Source organism: Carassius gibelio, chromosome A3 (genome assembly GCF_023724105.1).
Source record: "Carassius gibelio isolate Cgi1373 ecotype wild population from Czech Republic chromosome A3, carGib1.2-hapl.c, whole genome shotgun sequence".
Classification (NCBI taxonomy): domain Eukaryota; kingdom Metazoa; phylum Chordata; class Actinopteri; order Cypriniformes; family Cyprinidae; genus Carassius; species Carassius gibelio.
The window spans coordinates 5,551,782-5,573,020 of record NC_068373.1 but is presented as its reverse complement, the minus strand read 5'-3'; the positions used below and the strand labels follow the sequence as shown (position 1 = coordinate 5,573,020).

The 21,239-nt window shown below is 36.6% G+C and overlaps 1 protein-coding gene across 2 annotated transcripts in view; it reads right to left on the bottom strand.

Moving 5' to 3' along the window:
* LOC127944236 (BAH and coiled-coil domain-containing protein 1) overlaps positions 1-21,035 on the bottom strand; it is a 91,466-nt gene extending 70,431 nt beyond the window's left edge. Inside the window, exons 1-2 of one of the 2 annotated variants that reach the window (XM_052540116.1) lie at positions 20,473-21,035; positions 17,872-18,176 (exon numbers count right to left, since the gene is read on the bottom strand). In XM_052540116.1, the coding sequence (XP_052396076.1) occupies positions 17,872-18,043 (172 nt within the window). In that variant the 5' untranslated portion in view covers positions 18,044-18,176; positions 20,473-21,035. The remainder of the gene's footprint in view (positions 1-17,871; positions 18,177-20,472) is intronic. The other variant, XM_052540111.1, reaches the window with a different exon arrangement.
* Between the last annotated feature and the right edge of the window lie 204 nt (positions 21,036-21,239).

Here is a 21,239-nt window from a genome sequence, read left to right as displayed (position 1 = left end):
CTAATGCACAGACAAATCTGTATTAAACCATGCTCGTGACGATACATTGATGTGTAAAGACACAAAACGATCAGTCTGTGCAAGAAACTGAACAGTACTTATTTAGTTGTTGTTGTTGTTTTTTTTTTACCTCTGATTCACGTAATGTCCAAACTGTTAAAACTCTTGTGAATGCACTTCACAGCAGCAGGCACATGAGGCATTCTTCTTCTTCTGCTTAGATTCTGTTACCATTTCCCTGCATTTTACGACTGAGGGACTGCAACGACTGAAGATAAAAATCCTAATTTGTGTTCTACTGAAGAAATAAAGTCACCTAAATTTTGAATGCCCTCGGAGTAAACAGATAAACATCTAATTTTCATTTTTGGGCGAACTATCCCTTTAAATGTTTGTGATAGTCACTAGATAAGGATCTTTCCTTGGAGGTCTAGAAGGTTTATTACCAGGTTCTTTGCCACATTTTATCATCAGCCAGGTGAAAATCATAAACCTGAATGGTTAGAAAAGCAACAGAACCCTTTAACTGAGGCATCATTCATGTCTGTAGCACAAACACCATGAGACGAATAAAACACCAAAGTGTTTAGGGTTTGTTCAATCATTACTATGATCAGAAATAGTCATGCTCACCTTTGCTCCAGTAACTGGATCTAGCTAAAGGTTTTCAGGATAGAAATACAAAATATTCAACAAGTGAATACAAACATGCAACTAAGGCTTTATTTCAGATTTGCCCACATTTTATCTTTATAAACAGAATGACGCTGTGCTGTCATTTTAACCTCCCATCTGACAAAACAAAACTTACTGATCGAGCTAGAGAGAGAGAGAGAGAGAGAGAGAGAGAGAGAGAGAGAGAGAGAGAGGGACAGAGACAGAGGAGGCAGTGTACCCTAGTGGTCAAGATGTGCACTATAGGGCACACTGAGGACAAAGGATACGCATATTACTTATGTAGTATACAGTATGTATCCTATGTACAGTATAAATATTTTCTGCACTTATAAATGGATATGAATGAATTACAGTACAGTACAGTACAATGTACAGTACATCAACAGTTTTACACAAGCATTCTGGTCATTAATGCATCATACAGCAATTGTATTTGCATGATTATTCTTTCATACTCATCAGTATTTATCTCAGGTGATTAAGTATAAAATTATTCCTCAATATGATTGTAAGCATTCCACATATGTAGGGTCCTTGTTTTAAAAAGCTTTGAGCCAGATTCTTACCTTAAATGCATAAGTTACAAAAACATTATTTTATTTCTATTTTTTTTTTCAAACAAGGTGTCTGTGACAAGCAATGACAATGCACTCTACACACTCACTCACTGTGCATTTGAGACACAAGCAGGCAGCTGCGTTCAGCCTCCCTCGAGACTGATTAAATTAGGATTTCTGATGCTAATCTTTGTTTTTGCACAATAGGGCCGACACTTTCTTCAGAAGAATGCAGCATGTATATTTAACTCTTAGTCAGCACAGTGTATGAGTGAAGTCTGTCGCTCTGATGACACACACAACCGATTAGAGACAGACAAATTCTGATTGAAATACAATAAAAATACTAAATTCAATGGGACAATATAGGTTGTGTTGCGTGAACCTGTCAAGACGTTTTCATTTGCTTGTACAAACCAAGGATTATATATATATATATTTATTATTATATTTATGTATTTATGTATTTTTTACTGTTTTGAGGTAATCTACCTCTCAGTGGTGTTTCGTGGTGTTCTGAAATGAGGAAGCAAAGTTGTATAAAGTTTATTTTCTTTTCTTTTTTTTTATTAAATGTAAATTAATGTTCAAGACCCATTTTCTGGTTAAATAACCATAACGTACAGTACACTATCAGAAATAAACGATTCTATTTTATATTTTTACATTAACAATGTAATCAATGTTATTTATTAAAATGAAGTATGAATCTCATCGAGTGCTTTTGGGCATTTTAAAATTTATTCCAAATAATAACTTAAGGCAGTAACAATATACTTCATTCAATATATTTTATTTGTGAATTAACGTTCAACTATTATTAGACTATTATTAATAGTCAACTTTTCACTATAATTTTGCTCGCATTAAAAACAACTGATTACTCACTAAAAACTCCCACAGATCAAGTATTCAGACCATTTTAAGTCTAATTTTGACATAAAGTGATTAAGTGTGTCAGTTGTTTACTTTTTCCAATAAATGCCCTTACACTGTTCATTCAGACTGATTTCTGAACATGAAAAGCACATGAACACAAGAGGCGGGATTTATCTCATGAACCAATCAAAGCCAAACATAACCAGTCATATCCAATCATATTGTGATGGAGGCTTTGTTTATGCTCATGTCACTTTCCTCCATTCATTCTCAGTTACCCCCCACCACCAAACTCACGGCACGCTTTAAGAGGTCTGTTAAAACTCAATGGTCTCAGGGGAGACGAGAGACTCCGGCTGTAACTTCACCTGCTGGTGTTGCACTGGACAGTTTCGATAGAAAAAGGAGGGATTTATACTCTTTTTAATATCCAATATTTTAAGGAGACACTGCCTCCCTTGCCTCCTCGGAGGAAATGCCCCTGCGCCTCTCTTGACTGATGCCTTCTGTAGAGGCTAACTTGCAATGACCCTGGATCAATTACAAATGTCTTGTTCATTGTAAGTCCATGCATGAACTACTGTTAAGGGACGTTACTGTGTAATGAATATGATAGCAGTCAGAGGTTCATCGTGAGGCAGACACATGATTGAGGTCAGTAAACACCCCTTAACACACAGACCCATAATATCCACCTCCATACAAAACACAACATGCTTTTCTCTGCTCTTGTTTTTTTTCCAGAAAGATTAAAATAATAAAATTGAAATTAAAAACGAATAATCTGGATTTTCTGCCTGAGCCGTTAATAATGTCTAACAGCTGTCACATGCAGCACAAGCACAGGAGGCCGCCTGATGAGAGGAAGACAGACGGAGGGGGCCTGCAGGTCCACTAAACATCTTTTTAGCTTGTCTTGTTTAATGACTTATTCTTCGAAAGCTGCTGTAAGTTAAGGGAAGTGTGAGCTTCCTCTGCTGAAGTGTAACATACGTGATACATGTGATACAGGAAGGATTGCCCGTCCAGCTTGTCTTCTTTGTGTAGAGTTGTGGTGCCCGTCTGACCTGCAGCGGCTGTGTGGCACGGTGCCATGCTAAATATACTAAAGATGAACAAACTAAACATGAAAATACAGCACACCGGTGCCATATTTTTATATATTTTTTATAGTGTTTAGTCCTATTATATTATTATTTTTGTAATTTTTCAAATGATAATGTCCCAAAATGTCGTCAAAGGGGCATTTTGTCAATTTAGCTAAGTAAAACACACATTACAATTGTCAATGGTCTACTTGAGAGATAGTAATGCACTTATAAATCTGCGATCCACCGTAAAGCAAGAAGAAGACGCGTCACGCACCGGCTGTTGAGAACGCGCTCAGGACAGTTCGGACATTGCGGTGAAACAGAAAATTATACAAACACTGTTCATTTTCTTCCACAGACCGATTTTTTTGTGTCTTTACCATAGACTGTATAAAAACACACACGTAGTGTCCGTGACGTCACCCGTAGACTCCTGAAGAGAGTTTTTGAAGCCTTTGTGCAGAGCGAGCCGTCGCCATCTTGGCAGCGCGTCACCGCGCGACTCTCCCGGACAATCGAAAATGGGCAAAAGGGCGGGAGCTGGTTGCTGAAGCCACGCCCACCTAGCGCGACGGCACTGTGAGCAAGCGGCAATTCACCTGTCACTCAAGTGGCCACGCCCTTAATTAGGCAGAACTTTAAGGCTTAATATAATTTAAACGGATGAGTTATAAACAAATTCACCCCCTCACAGTTGTCATGAAGGGCAAAATCAGCTATATAGACCAAAATCATTTTATGCAACAGGCTTTAAACATGATTTTTTTTCTGCTGTAAAGTTGTGCATTTTAACATGGGGAGTCTATGGGATTGACTCTCGTCTGCAGCCAGCCTCAAGCGGCCAGTCGATGAACTGCAGTTTTAGTCACTTCCTTATTGGCTTCACTAGAGAGAGCGGGAGGTTGCCGCTCGGTCTTTACACATCAATGTATCATCACAAGCCGCTGGGTTTAATTTGGTTTAGTGTATGTTTTTATGACTCTCAAAGCCGCGACTCCCATTTGCTTCCATTATATGACTGACAGACTGCAACGGTTTGAGTTAAACATCTCTGTTTGTGTTCTTCTGAAGAAACAAAGTCACCAATATCTTGGATGCCCTGGAGGTAAGCAGATAAACATCAAATTTTCATTTTTGGGTGAACTAAGTCGGGGAGCTGGTTTCAGCTAGGTTGGATTTTCTATAGAAGAGCCATGAGAATCTCTGAATAATCTGCTCTCTAGTCATGTCCTTAACAAATTCACACAAACAAAACACTTGTGCACCGCATGATTGGATTGTGAAAAGTTGATGTTAAATCGCAGATTGGAAGCACAGTGTTTGGAGAAGAGGGGTATTGTAGAGGCAAAGCAAGTTATTATATATTTTGATAAAACCTTTTTTATTAAGTTGGCTTGAGAGAGCCAACTTACTGATATTGTATTTAAACTTCTTATTAAGTTGGCTTGAAAAAGCCAACTTACTGATCTACTATTTAATCTTATTATTATGTTGGCTTGGCAACAAGCCAACATACTGTTATGCTATTTAAACTTCTTCTTTTTTTTCTTATTATTATTTTTCTGACAGAAATTCTGTACGCTACTCCTCCTAGGGCTTTAAAGCCACAAGCCCCAAACTCGGCAGACACCTGCGGGATAGAGCGGTGGTGTGTGCTATATCTTTTCAGAGTGATCAGACTTAAAGTTTTTTTTTTATTAATTTTTAAATGTCAAAATTCATTACCCATAGACTTACATTGTCTGAGAAAAATTGCGCCCCTACAGTTGCAATGACATTTAGGGGCGGAGTCGGGTTTCGTTTCACTTTTAAACTGGTTAAAAATACTGCTGCTCAGCCCAGGCTGTCTACACGGAGCCGAGAACTAGCGAATTCATTCTTATTTAAGACCTTTTAAAAACGCGATTGCACGCAATCCACACGCTAGAACACACCAAGAGCTAAATTCAGATGTTTCTGAACTGTTTAAAGTAATAACATTATATATTCGCGGCAGCCAACTGCTCGCGAGCTGGCGATGTATTTCTCTGAACACTTGAAGTCCACAGAGAATTTACAGCCTTTCGCATTAAAACACTGCAGCGAAACGGCACAAAACAATTAGAATAATATATTATATGGTTTTAAAGTAGTTTTGGCCACTGTCACGCTGGTCTTAGCTGGTTTCTAACTGAATCATCATGCTGAACGTCACAGATGAGCTCGCCATGTATTTCTCTGAACACTTGAAGTACACATTTACAGCCTTTCACATTAAAACACTGCAGCGAAACGGCACAAAACAATTAGAAGAATATATTACACATATGAAAATGAGTGTTTATATGTGCTTGTGAGATTTCTCTGTCAGGCTTAACGTCGCAGCAATTGCTCAGCGTTGCATAACATTGTAAAGCAGGGAGCTACACTGAGACCAAAAGGGTCGCATGCATCACTGATTATTTTTGTACCTACTTATGTGTTATGCTACGATTTAATATGACCATTTATTAAAACAGAAATGTGTATTTTAAGAATACGTTTTATAACGTGCTCCGAGCATTCAACACATCAAGTTGGCTTCAGCCCCGCGCTGCGGGAAACTGAACTGAGCAGCTGATGGCGCGTGTGCACGAGAGAGAGCCGCGCGTATCGCGGACAGGGACAGCAACACTGAACAGAGCTGTCGTTCAGGACGTTCACTTCCTCCTGGACCTGAACGAACAAATTCAAATCGCAGTTTAAATAAACAGAAAAAAGAGCGAAAAGCAAAAGAGCTCAATTCAGCAGCGCGGTGTTGTTCAGGGAGCAAGCAGAGACGCGTCTCAAAGTCTTCTTGCTTTTGTACCGACAACAAATACATACAAAATATGTCGAAATACCCGTGTTGGAAAGTGTGTTCGAATAAGTATGTGGTTATGTCTTAAGTGAAAGTAAAGATTTGCAAAAAAAAAAATCGGATGTGTATCATCATAATGGATGCGTTTGTCTCTTAAAGGGACCGCGCCTAATTTACTAGCTCTGCTGTCAGAGTCTTTAATGTATGAAAATGAAAGTAAATCACTCACTGCTCTTGACTGAATTACCTTGTAGTACAAGAATTTATCCAAAGTCAATCCAAAAATAAGATAGAATTGTTTTACTAGTGGGTGCAGGCCACTAGTTCATTTATGTAAGTGAGTATGGCAAAATAGTGATCTGTGAAATATTATACCCACTAATTCTTCATACAGTAGGCTACCAGTGAAATTGATTTAAAAAAATAATAATTAAGGACCTGCCCATGTTTTGCTTAAGTGTTTCTTTCTTTAATTGTTAATGCAACCTTTTCACACCACAGACTGAACCAAATTAAGCATTTCTTGCTTGGTAACTGTTCAACAAAGTATTGATAGTTGTGTAAATATTGTCATACTGACAGTCTGAAGTTTTGGTTGATTCCATTACATATCTTTTTATCAAAGTTATCCGAAATTATCAAGATGAATTTGTTCTGAGTTATTGTCATATATTATTACCAGTTTCTAAACTACAGCAAATAAACTGTGATTATGTGAGAAATGTTGAAGGTGTCTGAATACATTTTGGTTTGATTGTGTATTTTATCTTACAGTGAAGACTATGCAGTGCTATTTTACATTAACAAAAACAAACTTAAAAAAAGTAAACATTATGTAAATAGCACAAATAAATAAATAGAATGAACATACAGTACAAATTAAACAATTTTAAACAGTGTGTAACTGCATCATCTATACAAACCATTTTGCTTGGACCCCTTATGATCTCCTTGATTTAAAATGCATTGTTTCAGTAATCTTGTGTGTCGTTGCCCACAACGCAACGGTGGCAGGACTGTGAAATACATACATGAGAAAAATAGGCATGACTTATTTCACATCCAGCTAGACAACCCTGTCATAGCTGTTATCATAGCCCAGGCTTTTTATTAAAAAAAGAAAACAGCAAGGGAGCATGGAAAAAGACTGTTGCAGGTGTATTTTTTTATGGCATTATTATGTGTATTAATTTTGCAGCGGGGCAACTCAATGTTGGGCACACAAGTACTTTGGCTCTTTTGCTCCATGGCCAAGATGGCCAAGCCAACATCAAAGTTAGTTCACTAACTTTAAATTCTAGTTATTATTATTATTCTTCTGAGCCAAATTTTAAACACTATCTCCTCCTAGAGCTTTCAAGCTAGAACCACCAAACTCGGGTCAGACCTTCAGACTGGTCTGACTCGGGTTGCTATATCTTTTCTAACTGATTCTGCTTATGGTTTTCGTAAACCAGACTACCAAAACCACCTTAAATCCCATAGACTTTCATTGCGGGGGTACAAACTTTTGAAAAATAAGGCTTATAATATATTTAAGCTGTCTACTACCAGGGCAAACCTTAAAAACTTTCTACTGAGAATACAGCTAAAACCAGCCTAAGCTGATCAGTTGTTTTGGCTAGTCTCCCAAACTGGTTTTTAAGTGGTTTTGACCACTCTCACGCTGGTCTTAGCTGGGTTTTAGCTGGTTTTTACTGAATCCACTGTTTTTAGCTGGTTTTTGCCAGATTCGCATAGAAACATGCTAACAACATGCTAGTTACTCACTAATCAGACTAGAAACATACTTCTAACAAGTTTTAAAGTGGTTTTGGCCACTGTCACGCTGGCCTTAGCTGGTCTTAGCTGGTTTTAGGTGGTTTTCTTTACTGAATCAACTGGTTTTAGCTAGATTATCATAGAAACATGTTAATACCATGTTAGTAACTTGCTAATCAGACTAGAAACATACTTCTAACATGGTTTAAAGTGGTTTTGGCCACTGTCAAGCTGGCTTTAGCTGGTCTTAGCTGGTTTAAGGTGGTTTTCTTTAATGAATCAACTGGTTTTAGCTAGATTATCATAAAAACATATTAACAACATGTTAGTAATTTGCTAATCAGTCTAGAAACATACTTCTAACATGGTTTAAAGTGGTTTTGGCCACTGTCAAGCTGGCTTTAGCTGGTCTTAGCTGGTTTTAGGTGGTTTTCTTTACTGAATCAACTGGTTTTAGCTAGATTATCATAGAAACATGTTAATAACATGCTAGTAACTTGCTAATCAGACTAGAAACATACTTCTAACATGGTTTAAAGTGGTTTTGGCCACTGTGAAGCTGGCTTTAGCTGGTCTTAGCTGGTTTTAGGTGGTTTTCTTTACTGAATCAACTGGTTTTAACTAGATTATCATAGAAACATGTTAATAACATGCTAGTAACTTGCTAATCAGACTAGAAACATACTTCTAACATGGTTTAAAGTGGTTTTGGCCACTGTCAAGCTGGTCTTAGCTGGTTTCTAACTGAATCAACTGGTTTTAGCTCGATTATCATAGAAACATGTTAGTCACTTGCTAGCCATGCTAGCCACATGCTAGTTGTATACTAATCATTCTAAAAACATGCTAGAGACATACTAGCAACATGCTAATCATGCTACAAACATGCTAACGACATGCTAGTCACTTGCTAATCATGTTAATAAAATGCTAGCAACATGAAAATCATGCTAGAGACATGCTAGCCACATGCTTATCATGCTACTAAAATGTTAACAACATGCTAATCATGCTACAAACATGCTAGCAACATGCTAATCATGCTAGCAAAATGTTAGCGACATGCTAACAACATGCTAATCATGCTAGAAACATGCTAACAACATGCTAGAGACATGCTAGCCACATGCTAATCATGCTAGAAACATGTTAACAACATGCTAATCATGCTACAAACATGCTAGCAACATGCTAATCATGCTAGCAAAATGTTAGCGACATGCTAGCAACATGCTAATCATGCTAGAAACATGCTAACAACATGCTAGAGACATGCTAGCCACATGCTAATCATGCTACTAAAATGTTAACAACATGCTAATCATGCTACAAACATGCTAGCAACATGATAATCATGCTAGCAAAATGTTAGCGACATGCTAGCAACATGCTAATCATGCTAACAACATGCTAGAGACATGCTAGAGACATGCTAGCCACATGCTAATCATGCTAGAAACATGTTAGCAACATGCTAATCATGCTACAAACATGCTAGCAACATGCTAATCATGCTAGCAAAATGTTAGCGACATGCTAGCAACATGCTAATCATGCTAGAAACATGCTAACAACATGCTAGCCACATGCTAATCATGCTAGAAACATGCTAGCAACATGCTAATCATGCTAGAAACATGCTAGCAACATGCTAATCATGCTAACAAAATGTTAGTTACATGCTAACAACATGCTAATCATGCTACAAAAATGCTAGCAACATGCTAGCAACATGCTAATCATACTAGAAACATGTTAGCAAAATGCTAATAATGCTACAAACATGCTAGCGACATGCTAGCAACATGCTAATCATGCTACAAACATATTAGCAACATGCTATTCATGCTAACAAAATGCTAGCGAAATGTTAACAACATGCTAATCATTCTACAAACATGCTAGTGGAATGCTAGCAACATGCTAATCATGCTAGCAAAATGCTAGCAAAATGCTAATCATGCTACAAACATGCTAACGACATGCTAGTCACTTGCTAATCATGTTAATAAAATGTTAGCAACATGAAAATCATGCTAGAGACATGTTAGCCACATGCTAATCATGCTACTAAAATGTTAACAACATGCTAATCATGCTACAAACATGCTAGCAACATGCTAATCATGCTAGCAAAATGTTAGCGACATACTAGCAACATGCTAATCAAGCTCGAAAAATGCTAACAACATGCTAGCCACATGCTAATCATGCTAGAAACATGTTAGCAACATGCTAATCATGCTACAAACATGCTAGCAACATGCTAATCATGCTAGCAAAATGTTAGCGAAATGCTAGCAACATGCTAATCATGCTAGAAACATGCTAGTCACATGCTAGAAACATGCTAGCAAAATGCTAATCATGCTAAAATCATGCTCTCAACATGCTAGAAACATGTTAACAACTTTGCTAATCATGCTAACGACATGGTAGTCACTTGCTTATAATGCTAGTAATATGTTAATCACTTTCTTTTTTAAACTTCTTAACTTTTCAAACTTTTACATTTTTAAAACTTTTTAAGCTTTTCAAACTTTCTACATTTTTCTAACTTTCTGGCCAGGCTTTTTCAAGCCAACTTAAAGTTTGAAAACAAACTTTACTATCTAGTTATTATTCTTCTGAGACTAAAACTTTTGACTGCTACTCCTCCTAGAGCTTTAACTCTACAAACTCCAAACTCAGCCCAGCTCTTCAGACTGATCTGAAGTTAGTTGCTATATCTTTTTAGACTGATCGGACTTAGACTTTTCATAAAACTGAAGATTAAAAATCATAAAAACTCCCATAGACTTACATTGAAAAGCCTCTGCTCAACTGAACATTCCGTCAAACTCCAACTGTCAAAAATTCAAATCTAAACACACTGAAGCCCATTAAACTCATAGTCTATGTACTATGTACATATTGTATGTACTATTACTAACCCATTCAAACTCATCTATCATATCATATATATCTATCTATCTATCTATCTATCTATCTATCTATCTATCTATCTATCTATCTATCTATCTATAATCAAACTCTATCTATCTATCTATCTAACTGTTTCTATCTATCTATAATCAAACTCATCTATCTATCTATAATCAAACTCATCTATCTATCTATCTATCTATCTATCTATCTATCTATCTATCTATCTATCTATCTATAATCAAACTCATCTATCTATAATCAAACTCATCTATCTATCTATCTATATTCAAACTCATCTATCTATTTATATTAAAACTAATCTATCTATCTATCTATCTATCTATCTATCTATCTATCAAACTTCTCTATCTATATTAAAACTAATCTATCCATCTATCTATCTATCTATCTATCTATCTATCTATCTATCTATCTATCTATCTATCTATCTATCTATCTATCTATCATCAAACTCATCTATCTATCTATCTATCTATCTATCTATCTATCTATCTATCTATCTATCAAACTCATCTATCTATCTATCTATCTATCTATCTATCTATCTATATTCAAACTCATCTATCTATCTATCTATCTATCTATCTATCTATCTATCTATCTATCTATATTCAAACTCATCTATCTATCTATCTATATTCAAACTCATCTATCTATCTATCTATCTATCTATCTATCTATTCAAACTTATCTATCTATCTATCCTAACAACATGCTAGTCATGCTAAAAATCATGCTAGCAACATGGTAGTCGCATGCTAATCATGCTAAAATCATGCTAGCAACATGCTAATCATGCTAAAATCATGCTAGCAACATGCTAGTCATGCTAAAAATCATGCTAGCAACATGCTAGTCGCATGCTAATCATGCTAAAATCATGCTAGCAACATGCTAATCATGCTAAAATCATGCTAACAACATGCTAGTCGCCTGCTAATCATGCTAAAATCATGCTAGCAACATGCTAATCATGCTAAAATCATGCTAGCAACATGCTAATCATGCTAAAATCATGCTAGCAACATGCTAATCATGCTAAAATCATGCTAGCAACATGCTAATCATGCTAAAATCATGCTAGCAATATGCTAGTCGCATGCTAATCATGCTAAAATCATGCTAGCAATGTGCTAGTCATGCTAAAAATCATGCTAGCAACATGCTAGTCGCATGCTAATCATGCTAAAATCATGCTAGCAACATGCTAATCATGCTAAAATCATGCTAGCAACATGCTAATCATGCTAAAATCATGCTAGCAACATGCTAATCATGCTAAAATCATGCTAGCAACATGCTAATCATGCTAAAATCATGCTAGCAACATGCTAGTCGCATGCTAATCATGCTAAAATCATGCTAGCAACATGCTAGTCATGCTAAAAATCATGCTAGCAACATGCTAGTCGCATGCTAATCATGCTAAAATCATGCTAGCAACATGCTAATCATGCTAAAATCATGCTAGCAACATGCTAGTCATGCTAAAAATCATGCTAGCAACATGCTAGTCGCATGCTAATCATGCTAAAATCATGCTAGCAACATGCTAATCATGCTAAAATCATGCTAACAACATGCTAGTCGCCTGCTAATCATGCTAAAATCATGCTAGCAACATGCTAATCATGCTAAAATCATGCTAGCAACATGCTAATCATGCTAAAATCATGCTAGCAACATGCTAATCATGCTAAAATCATGCTAGCAATATGCTAGTCGCATGCTAATCATGCTAAAATCATGCTAGCAACATGCTAATCATGCTAAAATCATGCTAGCAACATGCTAATCATGCTAAAATCATGCTAGCAACATGCTAGTCGCATGCTAATCATGCTAAAATCATGCTAGCAACATGCTAGTCATGCTAAAAATCATGCTAGCAACATGCTAGTCGCATGCTAATCATGCTAAAATCATGCTAGCAACATGCTAATCATGCTAAAATCATGCTAGCAACATGCTAATCATGCTAAAATCATGCTAGCAACATGTTAGTCGCATGCTAATCATGCTAAAATCATGCTAGCAACATGCTAATCATGCTAAAATCATGCTAGCAAAATGCTAGTCGCCTGCTAATCATGCTAAAATCATGCTAGCAACATGCTAATCATGCTAAAATCATGCTAGCAACATGCTAGTCGCATGCTAATCATGTTAAAATCATGTTAGCAACATGCTAGTCGCATGCTAGAAACATGCTAATCATGTTAACATCATGCTAGCGACATGCTAGTAACTTGCTAATCATGCTAGCGACATGCTAGTAACTTGCTAATCATGCTAACGACATGGCTAGTCACTTGCTAATTATGCTAGCGACATGCTAGATACCTTGCTAATCATGCTAAGTACATGCTTGTCACATGATAGTCACTTGCTTGTAATGCTAACAATATGTTAATCACTGTCATTTTTATACTTCTTAAACTTAAATCTTTTTAAACTTTTTAAACTTTTCACATTTTCAAACTATCTATCTACCTATATATCTATCTAACTATCTATCTATCTTCTGACTGTCTATCTATCTATCTATCTATCTATCTATCTATCTATCTATCTATCTATCTATCTATCTATCTATCTCTCTATCTATCTATATATCTATCTAGCTATCTATCTATCTTCTGACTGTGTCTATCTATCTATCTATCTATCTGTCTATCTGTCTATCTATCTATATATCTCAGACTGAAAACCATCAAACTTAAAACTTTTTAAACTTAAACTTTTCAATCTTTTCAAACTTTTCAAACTTTTCAAACTTTTTCAGACTTTCTGGTCAGGCTTTCTCAAGCCAACTTAAAGTTTGTCTTGACGAACTTTTTTATCTAGTTATTATTAATGTGCACTAATGAATTGTTAACACAGAGAGCAGGTAACACATTTTGATGTCATGTTTTTTAAAGCATGCGGGATAAGAATAGAAACCATCTCTAACAATATCAGTGGAGCCCTTGATGTGGGCCCTAAAACTGCTATCTCAGATTGTTTTGGATGTGAGAGAGACTTTATGGCTTGCCTCCCAACAAACCCATTCATCAGGTCTGCCGTAAACACCAGACATGCTTACATAACAGCACCTAACACCTGTGTGCCTGCCTTTACATCCCCAAACCCCCTCTTCTGAGACATTCATGCAATCAGCCCTTTAATAAAATCTCCCAGTACAGGTATGTATCCCCCTCTGGAAAGTAAAACACAAGGGTAAGCGGCAGTCAGCAGGGTTAACCTGTAAACTGAGCAGGGTTGCTGGGATATCCAGACAGGGTATAAGAGTGAGGGGACAGACAGGGACGTTCTGCCCCTCCAAAACAATAAAAGAGGAGGGAGGTGTGTTTTTATCTTTGAGCAACATGCTGTAAAACACTCACAAAGCTGTGATCAGAAACAATGGTCCTGCTCTGTCTGTGTGTGTGTGTGTGTGTGTGTGTGTGTGTGTGTAGTGTGGGGGGTTGCAGGAAGGAAGCAAACTGAATCCCCCCATAAAAGACGTGGTAAGAAGAACCGAAGAATCAAGGGTTTGGAGGAAATGGAGACCAAATTTTAAATGAGACATCAAGACTCAATAACAATATGCTTACACATGATAATGCTTTAAATTATTTTATTTTTATTTTTTACTAGAAAGGACCTGTTAAACAACTCCACAAACCAGTCATTATTGTGTTTAAACAGTTCAAATTAAGCCACATAAAGAGTAGAATTAGCTTGATTTTTTTGAATTTCTTAAAAAACTAAAAAAGTGTGTTGCTTTGTTGTTCTCTTATTGGCTCAAGACAAAACCGCATAGACTCTTCAAAATACAGTTCTTTATTGGTACTGATGGTTCCATGAAGAACTTTAAACATCCATGGACTTCTTATTTCTTTATGATGGAATAAGATTATTTTGATTATTAAAATGTTTTTCACACTAAGAAAAAAAAGATTTTTTTTCGGAACCCGAAATGGTTCTTTAATGGCATCACTTTGGAAAACCTCTTTTGGAACTTTTTTTAACCGTGATACATTAAAGTTTTTATGAAATTCTATGGTATGGCCATATCTCTAGATCTCTAGGTCTATGACAATTCAAATCCATGACCCTAAGAATGGACAACAGTAAAGCGTATAGCAGTGATAATCAGGAACATCTCAGTTTTAAATGCACAGGATTCCAAAGATGAAACCATGACAAAGTCACGTTTTTAACACTCAGTTGAGATTAATTTGATGTCTTCTCCTGTAACAGGTAAGGTGCTATTGCTATACCAAAAAAAATTACCATAGATTAGCACAAAAGTGCAATTCAATCCCAGCATAAGCGTCAAACCAAAAGGTACAACTGAAAGAACTGATAGAGGAGAAGGGAAATTGAGAGCTTTCGCCAAATGAGGCCACATTTCATAAGTCTTTGAGGAACATTGCTGTTTCAAAGAAAAAGAGAGTGTTGTCTCTACAAGCCTCCGAGTCCAAAAGCAGCTGAATAATAAAGCTACTGAAAGACACCACAGAAGGTCTTTCACTCTGCCTGGATCCCAACCTGCATCTGAATGCATTTGTACATCAATTCCCTGAAATATTCATGTTCTTTGTAAAGAATTGATGTGAGGCCGTGAGGGAGACAGTCCCTGGAGGGATAGAGAGAATCCACTAAAGCAGCTAACACCCCCTTCACGTCTGTGGGACGCTATTGACTGCTCCGTTCACTTAAAGAGAAGAAAAAACTGGTTTGGTGACCATCCAGCTTGGTTTTCATGACTATTGTGTGTTTCTTAGCTTAACTCTAATTAAATAAATAATGGTATTTGTTTAGTTACATATACATTAGTGGTAGACTACTTTGGAACTTTTTATTTTTTGCAAAATATGCACACTCTGCACAATAATAGGTTGATCACACTGTCAAAGGAATAGTCTCTCCCAAAAATACAATTTAGACATTAATCACTTACCCCCATGTCGTTCCAACCCCATAAAAGCTTCAGTTCAGTTCATCTTCAGAACACAATTTAAGATATTTTGGATGAACACCGGGAGGCTTGTGACTGAAGCATTGTCAGAATAGTTCATCTGCCATCAGTGATTCAACTGTAATGTTATAGAGCTTGTTTTTTGAAGCGAAGAGAATCGTTTGTAAGCGAAGAAAACAAAAATAATGACTTCATTCAACAATTCCTTTGTCATCTGTCTCCTCTGTGTCTCTCCACATCACTCAAACTAGGCTCTTCTGTGTTTAGCCGCACCACAAGGATGCACTGTTTTCTTTCAGTGTGTAACTTAGTTGGCAGTCAATGGGACAGTCACAAGCCTGCCGGTTTTCATCCAAAATATCTTCAATTGCGTTCCGAAGACAAATGAAGCTTATACGGGTTTGGAATGACATGGGGGTAAGTGCCTTTACATTTTGCCTTTAATAGCTAATGTCTTCACATATTTTATACACATATATTATACAATATTTAATCAAACCTCTCTATAAAATATGAAAAGATAAAAATGCCCAATGTAACATAGTAGTTGTCAGCCGACGAAATCTCAAATATATATGATTCTATCACTAATGTGCATCCTCTTTTACTTGTCCTGGTAGATTCTAACAACAGTGTTAAAACAGTGCCTTTCATCAACCTTAGACAATGCAAAATTGCCCTCCGTCTGCCATCCTCCTCTAGAATGAAGGTGTAGCGGTGGTGGTGGTGTAGTAATAACACACAGGTTGAATGTCACCACATGAATCACGCTTGAGACGGTAATGTTCCAGACAAAGCTATAAAACTCTGAGCTCAGCTAATTTTATCTGTAGATACAATACCTCACCTGTCTCAATCATTGAACAGTGATGACAGTTAAGGGCACGGCTGCATGATGGGGCAAGCTGTGAGTGTACGACCAAAAGACATTGTCATATCACGTTAACAGCACACCTGCGCCCTTTAGCTAACATTAGCCTAAATACTCATTCATTTAAATGTAAGTGTACATGAGTGTATGGAAACTTCCGAAACAATGCCTTATCGTATATATTTATCATATAGTTGATTCAGAAGTAACAAGACAGGTATCAGCATTTTTTAAGCAAGCTAAATCTGTAGCCTAATACTTGTTCTAAATAATTGTAAAATCATAATCTTTTATAATATATATATATTTTTTTGTTTGTTTTTGTTTTTTGTTCCCAAAATCATCTAAATGCAAGACACTGAAAGGCAATATTTATGTGACTTGCAACTGATTTAGATGTGTTATTGTGTATGGATGGTGAATTACCGAAGTATTGCCTTTTTGATGAACAATGTATAATGGGTCATGTGTCTCTTTCTTCAAGAATGGTGCAAAGTATTGAGGAAATGCATAGGAATAAATCTCATTGCTCATTCCTACAGTAACTCTCCAATACTGTAGTGTGCTAAAATAAATGGAAAGTTTGAATTTAAGCATTAAACATTAAAATGTATAGGTACATCAAATAATAAATATCTTCAAATGGACACACACACACAACAACAAAAAATATTATAATAATAGGCTTTGTTTAAAAGATATCACATGTATTCTGTTATTCAAAACGTTCATTGTTTTAATATGTTCTTAAATCGTAATTTGAAGTGCAGTTTATACACTGCCTTTCAGAAAACATTAGCTGTTAGCTATATGCCCAATAACCGTTGTCTGTCACAATTCATATTAAACCGAGATGTGCTCATCTGATATTTATCAAAATCACATTTACACCTACACAGTTCGGTTCATGTAGACACAAGGATTAAGTTTTAAGTCTGGACTTAATCAGCAAGGATATATATAAAATAAAAAAAAAACGAATATATGCCCATCTATCTAACTTGGTTCATTGTAGCACCTGAAATAAGCAAAATAAAAAAAATAAAAAATAAATAAAAAAACATCCTGTAACCAGATTTCGGTGTAAGTGGTCCTTGAGTTGCTATGTGGGTTATTTGATGCGACGTTATAGGTTTTTCAGAGCAGTGTATAGCCTACCATAGAAAATCCTGCAAAAGCAATAGCCTAATCAAATACAGATCTGATATAAACATGAACATTGACTATTCTCTCAAACAGTGTGTAACCTCTTTGTTCAGCTTCCACTGAAATGCCAGCGAATCAAAGAAAACGCAACAAACCTGAATGCGCCGCCATCGGTAAGTGAGATGGGTAATATTTCCCGGCTGGAAAATGAGGCGCATGCTGCACAGAGCCGTGGCCGGGGGAGGAGATGCGAGAGGCGGCGCGATGCACTAGAGTGGCCCGCTCTGAAAGGAGATGTGCCGGAGCGGAGAAATCACGACCCTCCATTCCAAAGAAAACAGCCGATATAATCCAAAATCGAGCGGAAATCAGATGAAACCGATGTACTGTAATCCGTCTGTGTTCGCTTCAGTGGAAAGCGCTCCTCTCCTGCTCAGATTGAAGTCCTCAATCATCTTTTCTACAAAGAAAGAAAGAAAGAAGAGACGTTATAATCTATATTGGTATGGCACACCACCACAGATAACGTACATCTGCTTCATGCGCTCTGTATGCGTCGCATAAAAGAAAATTGCATCTAATATAATTTTGATGCAGTGCATTCGCTTAGAGAAGAGCTGCATTAGTTTTTTAGGCGTCCATTGAAATCATGTGAAAAGTCCATATAGCAGTGATTGAATAGGCCTAATAGAGAAGAGACCGATCCGTAGTGCATCGATAGGCTACGTGATGAAGATGCACAACTTTTCAAGAACAGAGAACAATTATGTTTTAAATTAAGATCTTAACTTCATGTTTTATAATTGCAGACATGCACATAGGCTATATGATGAAAAACAAACGACAAGCCAACGCTGAGCATGAAAAGTGACAGCTATATTGTTTCCAGAATATCGATGTCTCCTTCAGTTCAGTCTCTTGATTGTTTTTATTGTTAGAAATCATTTACACATTAGTAAAATCTGACTAAATAAATCACATCGTTTTTAAGACACGTGCGTGGTGTGAATGACAATGAAAAAAATAAACAACGATGACATTGATTAGATGCGAAAGAGGAATTAATAAAAAAAAATATTGTGATATTTTATATAGTAAGCCTATCATATTTTATATAATGTCAATTTTGTTTTACATTGCTATCGTGAGATGCATGCATAAATAAAAAAGGCATCGGTTCACTTTCTTAATTAGCAATTTATACCAAACTTTATGATAAAAAGCAACAACATATAAACTGTAAATAGCCTACGATTTGAACAGAAATACATTTTAAGTCATTTTTAGTTTTTATCAGAATACACTGAATGACAGGAGTGTGTGTGTTAGTGTGTGTGTGCGTATGTAAACAACTGCATTTCCTTTCATCTGGGTGACCTGTTTTAGCTTTTATGTGGAGCAATTCAATCTAACAGAACCGAACACACAATATCTAGTGTCGAGTTCCAGCCTACTGATATTCCTGTGTTTTATCTGTTCCCTTCAACAAGCCTTTTGTGCTGTCTCTCTCTCTCTTTCTTGTGGAGATTTGAAGAAAATTGCACAAATGTCACACAATAAATGAATTATTTAAATAGCTCCTTAATTGAAATGCGCAGAGTACTATAAATGGCAGCATTTTCAGAAAAGATACAAGTGAAATAAATGCAGTGTTTCCCGCTGTTGCAGGCCATGCATACAAACCAAGGTGGCCTTTCAGCGAGCAGCTTTTGTCTCCGTGTGAGGACTGCTCTCCGTCAGCCATTACCGTGCAGCTCCAGCACTCTCCACAACAGCCGTCCATTTCACAACATTCAATCACTCACTGCATGCTTTGTTTAAAACTTAGATTTTGCATGCAATTGTATACTTAAATGCTTTGTATTGACAGCCGAATCGTGAATGTTGTTGTATTTTTGCATAATCATTGATGCAAATAGCAGTTGTTTTGTCTCGTGCATGACAATGCACAACGTAAAATGCTCTAAAACCTGTCTTTCCATGTAAAAGTGAGCAAAAAGCATAACTCGTTTGGGTATCTTGTGTTCATCGAGGACAGAAACTCACAACGTCATGCACATTATTTTTATAGCTTGTCTGTCGGTAGTGTTATTCTGCTGGAGAACGCGCCTCTCTCGCGCCGATCCCAAATAAACCAGAATCGATCATTACAGATAAGCATTGATCAGCGAAGAAAAACACCGATTTGAATCTTATAATAAAGGACAACTGGAAATTTGGATGAGACAGGTTTAATTTTTATTTTTTCCTTATCATGTTTCAAATCAGAGAATGAAATGCAGTAGCTATATTTTGATAAAATAATTCTAATTTAACAATAAATATATATTTTACAAATATTGAGCAGAAATACATATATACATATATGAATACAGATATTTTAAATATGTGGGTGATTACAGAATACATGAAAATATTAGGCTACTTGTAATTTGAGTTGTAAACTTAACAGGGCCGTACTGGCTTAAACTGAGAAATATTAATTTAGCAAAATTACATATCAAACAAATGCCTTAGAAATATAAATTAGAATTTTTAAATGAAGGGAATAAATGCGGCCTGTAGCACGGTGATATAGTGCATATATTTATTAATTATTTGACATTTAGGCATATATGTTTTACATTTCCCTTGTGGATGCTGAACCATAATTGTTTGTTGTTTCGGTAGTTAACATTATTAACAAAGTCTTTGAATCTTTTATTCGACATAAGGCGACACAACGATGACATAAAATAAATAAATGAATTACTTACTGGTGTGTTATATCCTTGCATAACAATAAATAATTGTAATTAGAAATTAAGAAAAATATTCAGAGGAATGTTGTCACTTATTTTAAAAAGCATATTTCAGTGGTTCAGTCCTAGTTCCCCTCATGCGATGGAAGCAGCTGTCGTTCGCCGGTAACGGGCGTCTATAGGCCACTGAAGTCGCGAATCGAGTCTCCACACGGCGATCCTCTTGTCCGGCGCCGATCGAGCCTCTCAACACCGGCCGAGTAAACACAAGCGCTCATTGGTCAGATTCACTGAGGATAATGAGCTGGCGTCGCTCGCCCGGGGTCACTCCGCCTTCTGATTGGTCGAAATCAGTAACCAATAGGAATCAGACGTGGAGAGCGAGAGCAATGAGGCGAGCGGCAAATTCAAGCACAATACTAAAGACTGGTTACAGTGTCTTAAAACCTTAAATATTCCTTTACAAACTAGCACAGGATTCCGACCTGGAGCCAGTTACTCTGTAGCCGCTTTTTAACGTCAAACAGGTAGCTATGTATTTAATTTATTTTCTTTAAGAATAAGCATCAATCAATACACGTGACAAATGAAAACAAACATTATTTAAAGTAAAATAATAATAATAGTAAAGAGCCTAAAAATCGAAGTGCGACAGATCCATATATAGGCTACCTCAAGTGTATAAATGATTGCAGCTGTACTGAAAGTTATAGTTTGCGTTAGTTTAACGCTAACAGCCCGTATGTAGGTTTATGAACAAAAAAGGAGGGGGGATTTGATTG